The sequence below is a fragment of the Hemitrygon akajei genome, chromosome 15 (genome assembly GCF_048418815.1).
Source record: "Hemitrygon akajei chromosome 15, sHemAka1.3, whole genome shotgun sequence".
Taxonomy (NCBI): domain Eukaryota; kingdom Metazoa; phylum Chordata; class Chondrichthyes; order Myliobatiformes; family Dasyatidae; genus Hemitrygon; species Hemitrygon akajei.
Genome location: NC_133138.1, coordinates 30,191,712 through 30,204,713, shown reverse-complemented (window position 1 = coordinate 30,204,713; position 13,002 = coordinate 30,191,712). Strand labels below are relative to the sequence as shown.

The 13,002-nt window shown below is 44.4% G+C and overlaps 1 protein-coding gene across 2 annotated transcripts in view; it reads left to right on the top strand.

The window, feature by feature from the left end:
- The window catches only part of LOC140739578 (uncharacterized), a 60,529-nt gene that overhangs the window by 13,086 nt on the left and 34,441 nt on the right, over positions 1 to 13,002 (top strand). For both annotated transcript variants that reach the window (XM_073067974.1, XM_073067975.1), the window contains exon 2: positions 7,815 to 7,914. In XM_073067974.1, the coding sequence (XP_072924075.1) occupies positions 7,815 to 7,914 (100 nt within the window). The remainder of the gene's footprint in view (positions 1 to 7,814; positions 7,915 to 13,002) is intronic.

Genomic DNA, 13,002 nt, shown 5'->3' with positions numbered 1-13,002 from the left:
GTGGTGACATAACTAGTCTGGGAAAAAGTCCATCAGTGGTCAGTCTGGACAGATTGGAGAACTTGTCTAATGAGTCAAACATGGGAAACTGAGCACTAAGAAAGTTATGACCATGTTAATGAGGCTATTTATAGACCACCCAGAAGTACGAAGAATTTAGAGGAACAAATTTGTAAAGAGATCACAGACTGCTGCAAGAACCATAAGGTTGTTATAGTCAATGATTTTAACTTTCTACTTTTTAACTGGGATTCCCCTACTTTAAAAAAACTGGGTGGGATAGAGTTTATCAAATGTCTTCAGGAAAGTGTTCTGAATCAGTACGTAGAAGTCCTAATGATCCTTTCCTTAATCAGAAAAAATCTGGCAAGTATGGATTGAAACATGCTGTTGTCTGGCAAAGGTTTACTTGCTAAGTGGGAGGCCTTCAATTGTGAAATCTTGTGAGTAAAAAGCTTGTATGTGCCTGTTAGAATAAAAGTTAAAGATAAAAGATGGAAGGAACCTTGGTTTTCAAGAGATTTTCAGCTCTGGTTAAGAAAAATTAAAAGGTACATTGCAGGTAGGAACAAATGCGGTGACTATGGAATATAAGAAATGCAAGAGAACACTAAAGAAGGAAATCAGGAGGGCTAAAAGAAGAAGATGAGATTGACTTTGCAGACAATGTGAAGGAGAATCAGAAAGGATTTTACAAATATGTTAAAAGCAAAAGCATGGCTTAGTGTGTGGTATGTCATGTCTAACCAATCTTTTAGAGATTTTTGAGGTAGTAACAAGGAAAGGTGATGAAGGTAAGGCAGTGGATGTTGATTACATGGACTTTAGCAAGGCATTTGACTAGATCCTATTTGGGAGGGTGGTCAAGAAGGCTCAGTCACTCAGCATTCAAGATGAAGTTGTATAACAGAGAAAAAATATGAACCATGTGAATCATGGTATTTCACTCTCCTCCCACTAAAATAGTCATGTCCTCATGACTTTGATGAAATAATTTGTCATCCTGTTATTAATAGCACGCTTTCAAAGGAATTTTGTGATGCCAGAACCTTCAATCCATTTATAAAGGGTAGTGACATATCTCACTAGGGAAATAGCCCTAGCACTCTGTTCCCCCAGTGCTACATAGTTCAGCCTATCTGGGGGTCTTCTGATTCCATGAGACCACCGTACCCTGTCATCTACATATCAGGTTCTGACACTCTGTGGGATAATGCTGGTCTATCTGGTGAGGCCTTCCCGGGTCTATAACTCATGCCCTCCTGCAACTTGGATCCCTCTGCCACTTGGCTGATCCTCCCTTCATCCCTTTCACGGTCCTGCTGAAACCCAGCCTGTCCACAGATAGTGCCCCCAATTTCACCTGACTCAGCATAAGAAGGGTTGGGAATCTCTTCCTCAATCAATGGGGAGTTAGCAAAAGGCTGCACATACCACACCCCGTTTCCTCATCTTCCGAATCAGTATCCTATTCAGGGGTGGAGGCCAGTCTAATCTCTCCTGCTGTTGGTTCTTCAGTCACTCTGTGTCCCCACACAGTCATCTTACTAGGTGTAGGCTCCAGGCAGGCTCTGGGTCAACATGAATCTCTTGTCCCAGTGGTTGAAGCTGCTTCCAATGAAGAATCTTGACAGTCCCATTCCCATCCTCTGGTTTCACCCAGAAAACTGGCACATTTGGCATCTTACTCTCCACTACATAGGGCATAGCCACCCAGCAGTCAGCCAATTTGTACTTCCCAGGTAGCCCTAAATTCCTTATAAGGACTTGGTATCCCGGCATGAGTTGGGAGAACCTAACCTTTTGGTCATACATCCTCTTATTTCTTTGATTCTGCTTGGCAGCCGCAAACTCAGCTAATTCATGAGCCCTTTTCAGCTCCCTTCTCATTTCAGACACATACGTCGGATAAGTCTTCAGTGGTAGGTCTTCCTTGCCAGTCCTAAAAAAAAATCGATGGGCAACCTCTCCTTGCACCCAAACATCAGATGACATGGCGAGTGCCCAGAATCTTTTTTTTCATGTACAGTTGTAGCAGTGGACCGGACATCCAATATGTCAATTCCACTTGTTCTTGTTAATTTCCAAGGTTCCTAGCATGTCTAGCAAGGTTCAATTAAACCTCTCAGGCTGAGGATCATCCTGTGGATGATATGGAGCAGTCCTCGACTTCTCAACTCCAAGCATGCTCAGTACTCATGTATGAGCCTACTCTCAAAATCCATCCCTGATCACTATGTATCAACCTGGGCAGGCCATAATAAATGAAATACTTCCATAACACTTTGGCCACTGTGGATGCCCTCTAGCCCTGGGTAGGGAAAGCCTGCACATATCTGGTGTAGTGGTTTGTGATGACTAGAACATTTGCCACAATGCTGGCATCTGGCTCTATTGACAGGAAATCCATGCACACCAGGTCAAGCGGCCCCGCACTCTGCAAATGGGACAATGGAGTGGCCATTGTAGGCAATGTCTTCCTCCGTATACAGCGAATACACCACTTGCACTGTTCTTCGACCTTCGGCTTCAACCGTGGCCAGTAGAACAGATCTCTGAGCAATCCATAGGTCTTTTAAATCCCGAAATGGCCAGAATCATCATGAAGTGATTTCAATACAATCCTCTGATACTTCTCAGGCAGAACCAGCTGGGAACACTGTGGCCAGTCTGGAAGCGATGTGACCCAGTATTGGATCTGGTTCCACAACTCAAATCCAGGTCATTCTCTCAGTAATGGAGGCTCCACAGCATGTTTCATCTTCTCCACTTGGGCCATGTCTCCCTTTTCGACCGCTCACCAAACGTTACTGATGCCTGGGTTATCCCGTTGAGTAGCTGCCACTTCAGCAGGACTCAATTCTGGTAACTGGTCTGTCTTGAGAACAAGTCAGGTCACAATAAGCTTGTGGGATGGCCTCATCAGAATCTGCCAATTGTTATACTGCTCAATCCTGCCCTTGCCTCCCCTCTGCCTTCACCATGATGGAAAACTGGCACATGGCGTTCACCCCTGGGGAAGGAACACTCTCCCACTCTTTGACCCTGTCCAGCCCTTCATGCGCACATCAAGACAAAGCATCAGCATCAATGTTCCTACTTCCTGGCTGGTACTCAGTCTGAAATCATAGACAGACACCACCGCCAACCACTGACGGTCTGTGGCATCCAGTTTGGCTGAGGTCAGGATATAAATTAGGGGATCATTATCTATCTTCACTTCAAACTTGGCACCATAGAGGTAGACACTCAACTTATCCACCACAGCCAATTTCAATGCCAGGAACTCCAACTTATGCGAAGGATGATCTTTCTCAGAGGGTGATAGACTCTGGCTGACAAACACAACAGGTCTCAACCCTGTGCCCTGATCCTGATACAGAACTCCCACTAACTCTTCTCTGCTGGCATCTGTATGCAGTAAATATGATAATCAGGGGTATGCAAAAGCCAGCACAGGTGCCTGTGTCATAAGCTCCTTCAGTGACAGAAAACCCTCTTGACATTTTGCATCCCACCTCGGTCCAAAAGGCTAAGATACTCTTTACCCTCCTCTCTTTCTTCCCCAAGGGAGGGTAACCACATAGTTGCTGATTTAAGGGTGACTCACTTTTGTATAGCCCTTCATGAACCTTTGATATTATCCAGAGAACCCAAGAAACGAGCACAAAGCACTTACAGTCTGGGGTCTTGGCCATGTGGTCACTGGCACTATCTTAGACAGATCCGTAGCTACTCCCCCGTGAGACTATGTGCCCAACATAGCTAACAGATGTTTTGCAGAACTGGCACTCATCTAGGGAAAAGTTAAAACTTTTCAGCCTTCAGTAGCCTTGCTTCATGTTCCTCCAAGGTGGATCCAAACACTATGAGGTCATCCAGATAAAGCAATACCTCAAGCAGGTTCATGTCCCCCACTGTTTTCTCAATGAAATGCTGGAAGGTTGCAGGGGCTCCTGATATGCCCTGGGGCATCCTTTCAAACTGGAAGAATCCTAGTGGACATATAAATGCAGTTTTCTCTTTGTTGGCCTCACTCTTGGGGATCTGGTAATATCCACTCCTCAGGTCCAGCACACTGAACCACTTCGCACCACTCAGACAGGTCAATGGGTCTTCGATTTTCAGGACTGTATACTAGTCGGGGACGGTATGCCTGTTCAGAGTCCTCTCGTCCGCACACATCTGTACATTCCCACTTTCTTTTCCTGGCCACTGCTATTGGGAACGCATAGGGGCTTCTGGACTCAGTGATGATCCCAGCTTCTTTCAGCTTACATAACTACTGCTGAACATCTTCCAACTCTGCAGGGGCCAGTTGCCGTGACCTTTCTCTGAACGGAGTGTCCTCGGTCACCCGGATAGTGTGGTGAGTGCTTTTGGAACAACCCACATCACACTCGTCAGTTGAAAAGACACATTCCAGTTTCAACATCTTTTCTATCAACCTCCTTCTCAAACTCACAGGTACTGGGAAGTCCCCAAAGTTGAATGACTCAGCTGTCAACGTTACCTTGTTCGAAGAGAGTTTGTCCCTGGGTTGTCTCACAGGGACACCAGACATTACTGTCACTGGGAAAAAGATGTGCCGGGGCATCCCCCACGTGAAGGTGACCTCCCTCTTCATAGTGTTCTTGGCAGTCACTGCCATCCTGTTCACCTGTACAACCAAGAGCTTCTGCAGTTCAGGCCTCACCAGTACTCAGCAGGCACGCCCGACTCCTCTTCATGGTTTTCCGGAGCATCCACCAAGAGGGCCTCGGCATCAGGCATTCTGGGAAATTTGGGGTTTCCCATCACTCTTTCTACTTCCCCAGGCTGTAACACACTGGGCTTTGACTGCATGAACCACACAGTCCCTCATCTAAATTCATTACGTGGCCCAAGACAGCCATGCACGCAGCTCGAAGCACCGGTTGAATGGACAATGTTCTCAGAAAGCTCTCTCCAGCTCTCTCATTGCAGTCTCCCATGAGTCTCCTCACAACGAGAGTATCTGTCCCCACAAGAATTGAAACGCTGCCCTTCTCAAGGGGGTCTGGACAAACCAGCACTGATGTATCAAGGTCCTCAGCCACTCCCACATCTGCCTCCGAAAACTCCAGCTTCAATAGCCAGTATACGGATAATCACCTGCACTAGGACCCCAGATCTCTAGTGCACTGAGTGGCGTCAATGGTAAATGCGTCAGATATCGGTTGTAAATGAATAGTACAGCAAAGTGACCTGCAACCCTGTGTCGAACAGTGCTCTAGCATAAATACCCTCTATCTGTAGTGATACACTGGAACTTGGCCCCACTGAGCTTTCAGGAATAGGGTTTTTTGCTTTAGCATTTTCCTTGATATATTGCTGGGAACATGTCCCCGCCCCCCCCCCCCCCCCCCCCGATACACCAGGCCGTTCCCTCACTGGGTCTCTTCTAAGTTTCCCGATGTCTCTCTCTGCTTAGATACCTGGGGACTCACTTTCCCAGGGGTTTCCCGTCATTCACACTCTCGTCTGAAGTGTTCCTCTTCACCACAGTTAAAATAGACAATACCGGTCACTGCCCTTCTCGTGGGACCATGGCCACGGGCAGCCCTCTGCGTAGTCCGTCCCTTAGAGGGACCGCCTCCCTATCAGTTCCATCATACGGGGGGGGGCACACCCACTGATAACAACCAGGACATCAGAGTTCTCAACTCTGCCACGATCTCCTTTATCACTCCCCAGGTTGGGTTTCCGAGGTCACCTCGACACAGGGGGCCACTGCCGAGGACTGTACTCTGTTGATGGAGCCCCCCACCCCGCACCTCTGATGCGTCCTCCTCCTCCCATACATCTTTAATCAGCTCAACAACGAGGGGGACAGCACGTCTTTCCAGATAGTCGGAGACCCCAAGCGATCAGGTCCTGGGACCGGGCACCTTTCTCTATTTGGTCCATTCTTCACTGATCCTCCTCAGCCGTCTGAATGGCCCCTCTATGCCGCAAGCAATTTAGCTGCCTCCCTATCTGAAAGAGGTAGGCAGAAAGCTTCTCTCCCTTCTGGCAGGTGATCTGAAACCCCATCATGAGTTCCATTGGGTTTCCTGTCATGCCAAATGCCTTTTCCAGTGTTTGCATGCAGGCCGCAGCAGAGGCAAGGGGGTACTGCCTTCACAGCTCTCTCAAGGTCAGCAGCCCTCCGCCTCAAACTCTCAACTAATCTCTGTCTCTTTACATCATCAGAGCACTGCCACTCATTTAACAATTAAGAGGTCTGTTCTGCCCAAGTCTCATTCTTTTATTCCCCTCGGGGCTTGATTCAAGAAAACATTCTCAGCTTTCGATAACTAGGACCCTCTACCCGGGCACTGGACCATTTATTTGCCTGGGAGGTAAGGGCTGATACCAACTCAGAGTTCTCACTCTACACTGGGGGACTCATTAGACATTCCAAATCACACTACTCCCTCCCCTCACTCCGCAGAAATGAGAAAACTCTGTCTTTGAATTCTACGGGAGACTCGGCTTGCGATTTGGCCCTCTCCCCTACACTCTCCTCCTCCCATAAAGTATAGACAGACCACAGCCCCCTCTCTCCCGGGGCCCAAATAGTACCAGGCAGTTCCACGCCATTATGTCAGCACTAGTCTGAACCAGAACAAAGCCTTTACCCGCCATTTTGTTAAATCTCCACCCCACAATAGTAACATTTCCTACAGCTTTAACAGTACTTAAAATTCAAATTAACATGGCGAGCTATTGGCTAGAGCTGATGGGACTAGGCAGAATAATAGTTTGGTATGGATTCGATGGACTGGAATTCCTGTTTCTGTGCTACAGTGCATTGTGACTCTGTAACTCTACGTGAATTCAATTGCAACATTTCAGAGAATTTTGCATGGGTACATGGATGAGAGAGGTATGGAGGGCTGTGGACTGAGTGCAGATAGAGAGGAGTAGACAAAGACCAGGCTGGCTCAGACAAGATGGGTCAAAGGGCCTGATTCTGTGTTGTAGTATCTGTGACTCTATTACAGCAGTGACAATATACCAGTGGCAGAGCCCACAAAACGAAATTTAGAACTTCAGTTCCCAAGTGGTCCACGGTCAAGATTTTCTCAGTGTTATACCCAGTAAAATATCTGTCAATGACCAAAGCAATAGAGCTCGCTTTTTGCCAGATAATTCCAGGCCCCAGTTCCAGCCTCAATATCTCTGTCCTCAGGTGGAAATGACAAAGAAATCTAGAACTCAAAGCGAGTCAGGTTCATGGTGACTTGAAACCAATCTTGGAAAAAAATACTCAGTTTTATTATATTCTGTCCACATCCAGCCTGGACTACATACTGTATGATTCACAGTAATATCACTGACACTGAAGTGGTCTCGTAGTTCCCTCAGTTCAAGTGTGCCATTCTCCTCTGACCTCTCTCATTAAAAAGCATTTTTTCCCACAGAATTGCCACTTTTTTTTTAGTTTTTGCCACACCATTCTCTGTAAACTCTAGAGACTGTTGTGTGTGAAAATCCTGGACAACCAATAGTTTTTGAGATATTCAAACCACCATGTCTTGCATCAACAATCATTCCACAGTCAAAGTCACTTAGACCACATTTCTTGTCCATTCTGATGTTTAGTCTCAACAACTGAAACTCTGACCATGTCTGAATGCATTTAATTGCTGCCACATGATTGGTTGATTAGATATTTGTATTGATGAGCAGATGTGCAGGTGTACCTAATAAAGTGGCCACTGCCTGCTTCAACACCTTTAAAATGGGCTGAGTGGAGCTGTCTGTGTGTTTCTGCTGCTCAGTCTAAAGCTGCATTTCATTTCTTACAGGAAACCCACAAAATGAGGCTGAGGTTTTACTGGAGAACTTTGCCAGCGTGTTTGAAGTTTTATTTCTTTGTTTTACATCTTCATCCTGTTTCCACACAAAGTAAGTGCTTTTTCTTCACTGATCACAACCACTTTGTTTTATTATTGTTGATATAAACTTGCACCCCAGTGTCAAACTCACATTCCTCTCTGAGTCCCTGAATGTACTGCTGTCTCCCAATCCATCTCTCATTAACAGAGCTCCATTTCTGAACTCCTCCCCCAGGACTCTTCCCTTCTGCACCAACACAATTCTCACCACAGTCAGAAGTGACATCCTGTGAGCATGTTGCAGAGGGAAATTCTCCTTCTTTATCCTGTGCAGCCTTTGATACAGTTTCCCACAACATCTCCTCCAACAACTCCCCACCACAGTTCAGCCAAGTTGAACTGCTCTCCAATTGCTGGTCCAATTGGTGCTAAAAATTCACCTGCAATCTCTTCACTTCACCTCCTGCATAGTTTCCCCTGTCTCCCTCTGACAACCTATACTGGGATCCTCCTATTTCTCATCCTCATCCATTCTTTGATGACACCATCTGAAAACTGTTTCTTGCTTTCACCAGTCAGTTGCTGACATCATCTTGTGCTTGTCAACTGTTATCTGTGATGAGAAAATATTACACATACATGCACCCCTCCTACACAACACAATAACTGATATAATTGTTTTCTGTCTCACCACTAGCTCTTTTCCTGCCCCACCATGCCATCTATCTCCTGCCTACTGTCTGAGGCTGAAGGTGTCAATAGCATACACAACGCTCTAATGTCCACAAAGACAGTGGGAGACAAAGATTAAAACATGGATTAGATTATGAACAGTGTAAAAGCAACTAGTACATGCGGTGGTATGTTTAATCTCTTCAATATTGACCAAGACAAGGTAGTGCTAAGGTTTAGTTATACAGTATTAGTTATGTATAACAAGCACAATTTCTTGACAGTATATAAATATTGCCAAAGAGGCCAGACTGGACATTGTATTGGAAAATGAGCCTTTCCAGATGAGTTTTGGAGTGGAGAGGATTGAGGTGGGAGGTTGGTGGAGCACTTTGGGAACAGCAATTACAACTAGAAAAATATTCAAATAGTTATAGATACGCAGAGGACTGGGACTCGGGGCAAATTGCTAATTCAGGGAAAGGTTAATTACAGCAGTATTAGGCGGGAGTTGGGAAAAGTTGCTTGGGAGGAGCAGTTATTGGTAAGTCCATATCAGCCATGTGAGAAATTGTTAAAGGCCAACTGGTTCTATGTTCCCGTGAGAGAAAAAAAGGTTAAACATTAGATGACAAGAGATGCCTGCACATCTGTAGATAGGAATTTCCCACTATTCAGGGCATTTAAAAAGACAGGTGTGTAAAAAGGGCCCGAAGGATCATTGGGGACCCAAGTCACCCCAACACAAAATGTCCTGGCTGCTACCATCCGGGAAATGGTTCTGAAGCATAAGAGCCAGGACCAACAGGCTTTGGAACAGCTTCTTCCACCAGGCCATCAGACTGATTAATTAATGCTGACACAACTGTATTTCTATGCTATATTGACTATCCTGTTGTACATACAATTTATTATAAATTACTATAAATTCCACATTGTACATTTAGACAGACACAATGCAAAGGTTTTATTCATGTATATGAAGGATGTAAGTAATAAAGTCCATTCCATTCCAAATTTAGTTATAATGGGAAAGGAAAATATGTGAGGTTTAGGAATCTGATATGGGAATACAAAGGGCATGGTAACGAAATTAAACCAGAAAGCAAAAAGGCAAAAAAACTCCATGAAATGCCCTTGGTGAATGGGATTAAAGGGAATTGCAAGGAGTTTTACACTAACATTAAACACAACAGAATAACTCGAAATAAGGTAACACCATTCAATGACAAAGGAGTAAATTTTTGCCTGAAGCCTTTGAAAATGTACTTTATTTGTAGTTTAAAAAAAATGGCATTTTGGTCTGTTACAAAAGGAACCTGTAATGTACCAGAGTATTTGCTAATAGTGACCTTGCAACATTTTGCCAATTGATCTTGAGGATAAGGCAAACTGCAGAAAGATGAGCAGATGTATTACTGAAAGAACGGCAATTATGCTGATCCATTCTGAATTCATGCTGTTCGTTATAAGATGTAGCCAAAAGGTGATTGACAAGCACAAGGAATTTTGCATCAGTATTCATTGAGGAGAAGAACATAATGGAAACTGAGACCAGGGAAGAATTTGCTTATGTTCCCAGGCATGAGGTGTTTAGTCCCTTTGAGAGCAGTAAGGCAAATGATGTCCCAGGGCCTGCTGGGTTCTTTCCAAGGTTTTTACAGGAGGCAAGGAAGGAGATTCCTTGATTCAAATCTTGCCACACAAGGGCATAAAGGGCTGGAGAATAGACAACATCACTTCTCTACTTCCAAAATAGAGACAATACAGGAAATTATTCAGCAGTGAACTTCATATCAGTGGTAGGAAGATTATTGGAGATGGTTTTTTAGGGAATAGGATGTTTTCACATTAAACCAACATGGATTTATTAGCAATAATCAGTGTGGTTTTGCAATGTGGAAGTCATGACTTACAAATGACAGTTTTGTTTTGAGTTGACACAAAGATAATTGATGAGGGTAAAGATGAGGATATGTGGACTTTAGTAAACTTTTCAACAAGGTCCTATATGGTAGGTTGGTCCAGAAGATTAAGGCACATAGAGTCTGTAGACTAAATTTAAAACTACCTTGTCTATATAACTATATAATACAGAGAGCAGCTGAGGACAGTGTTAATCTGTGTTTTCCAGAGGGATATTGGCTTCTGCTGTGTACTTTGCTTGAGGAAAACATGGCTGTCCCAACCATTTTGGATGGAGTGTTGTAGCTCAATGGCTTCACCTTTTAAAGTCTTTTAAAGGCACAGCAGGTGGAGTGTGCTTTCTGATTAACTCATCGTGATGCACAAATCTGGCAATTCTATCTCATTCCTGCTCAGCTGATCTGGAACATCTAGTAGACAAATGTTGTCCATTTTACCTGCTGAGTGATTTTACCACTATCATGCATTCCATCTGAGGCCATTAACAAGCAGGCACTGGAAGAGCTGAGCAATGTAATCAGCAGGCACCAAACCTTGCACCCTGATAACTTACCTATCATAGTGGGGGATTTCAACCAGGCTAGCTTGAAGAACTCTCTGAACAACTACCACCAACATGTGACATGTAGAGCTACAGGAGCTACCACATTTGGAAAAACTATTATACCGCCATCAGAAAAACTTACCATGCCATGCAACGCCTACACTTTGGAAAGTCTGATCACTTGGCTGTCCTTTACTCCCAATGTACAGGCAGCACCAGTGGTGAGGGCCAAGAAGGTGCAGTATGTTCAGGAAAGCAGAGGAGCACTTAAACAACTGCTTTGTATAAGTGGGCTGAACAATATTCAGGACTTCATCTCCAAATCAGAATGAATACACCACTGAGTTCATCAAAATCCATGTGAATGAGTGTATGCCTGCAAGAACTTACCTGAGCTACCCAAACCAAAAGCTGTTCATGAACCAGGTGACTCAAAGTCTGCTGAGGACCACATCTGTAGCATTCAGGAACAGTGATCCAGAATTATACAAGAAGTTCAGTGATAACCTAGGGAAGGCCATTTTGAGGGGAAAACCAATTCTGATTGAGGTTAGCGACAGAATAGGAAGCACATCAGCTCCTGCAGGGTTGGCAGGACATTATCTCCTTCAAAGTGAAACATAATATCATGAGTGGATGCTCCACTTCCGGATAAGCTCAACGCCTTTTCTACAATCTTTGAAAAGGAGAATAAAACTACATCTATGTGAATGCTGCAGAGTGACCCTATGATCACTGCCTCAAACACCAGCATCAGAACATCATTCAAGAGGATAAACTCCCCACAAGACCTTAGGCCCTGATAATGGACCTTGCAGGGCTTTGTGAACCTGTCCAAATCACCTGATGGAAGTGTTAAAAAGACATCTTCTATCCCTCACTGCTGAAGTCGGAGGTTTTCATTTGCTACAAAAGAGCAACAATCATATTGGTGCCCATGAAGACCAGGTTGAGATGCCTCAACAACTATCGCTCAGTTGCACTCACATATACTATGGTGAAGTGTTAGAGGGGTTGGTCGTGGCTATAATCAACTTGGAAAATTTTCATTTGGTGCTGAGGAGGCATACAGGTGTGAGGCAGATCAGCTGGTTGAGTGGGGTTGCAGGAACAACCTTGCAGTCAACATCAGTAAGACCTGTTACATACCCATGGGTATCTTGTACTTGTCACGTGACAGTGGTGTTGAAGCTATACTGGACTTAAGGTAGTGGTCTTGTGATGGTGGAGTGATGTCATTTTCCCGCCAGTAGAGGTCATGTGACAGGTTTTTTTTACAGGGTATAAAAGGAGGACCCCTTCCTGTGATGAGGGGCAGTTCGTGGCTGGATTTGCCATTTTGACTCCATGCCACTGCGAGGTCAAATATTATGATGCCGTTTGGTTGAAAGGTAGAGTTTTAGTTAATGCCTAAAGTTTAAAAGGTAATTGCCGGCAGTTTCTTTATAATACGGCCAGTTAAAAATCAGTGGAGAGTGAAGATCGGAATTCGGGAGCTAAAAGATCGAGGAAAGTCGATTTCAACGGTGAAACAGGTTCGACCTTGTTTGATCCTCATTCGGAAGGAATTCGTTGGCTGTCCCTGTGGTAACCCCTGTGAATAGCAGAAAGGGTTGGGTACAGTTTTGTAAAGGAAAGGTCAGTGCCTTTAAGCCGTTTCATTTTCATCTTCGTAAATTCTCCGGGAAAAGTATAGTTCGGCTGGGAACCGCAACAACACAATGTGAAAGAGAATTTAAATCATCTAAAAAGTCTCTCCTTTAATGGACTGTAAGCATTTTGAACTTTTGCAGTACTACTTTGAAGAACTGTTTTTGCAACATCGCTTTAAGAACTGTTTTCGCTTTATTCCTTTAAGAACTGTTTAAGCTGCCGCACAGCAGCTGATTTCCGGTTACATTAGTGGTTTGTTTACTTTTGGGGGTTTGTTTTTCAGTGTTTAATAAATGTTTTATTTGTTATAAAAACCCTGCCTCACTCATATATTTATTGTTGCTGAATCCGTAACAGACCAAG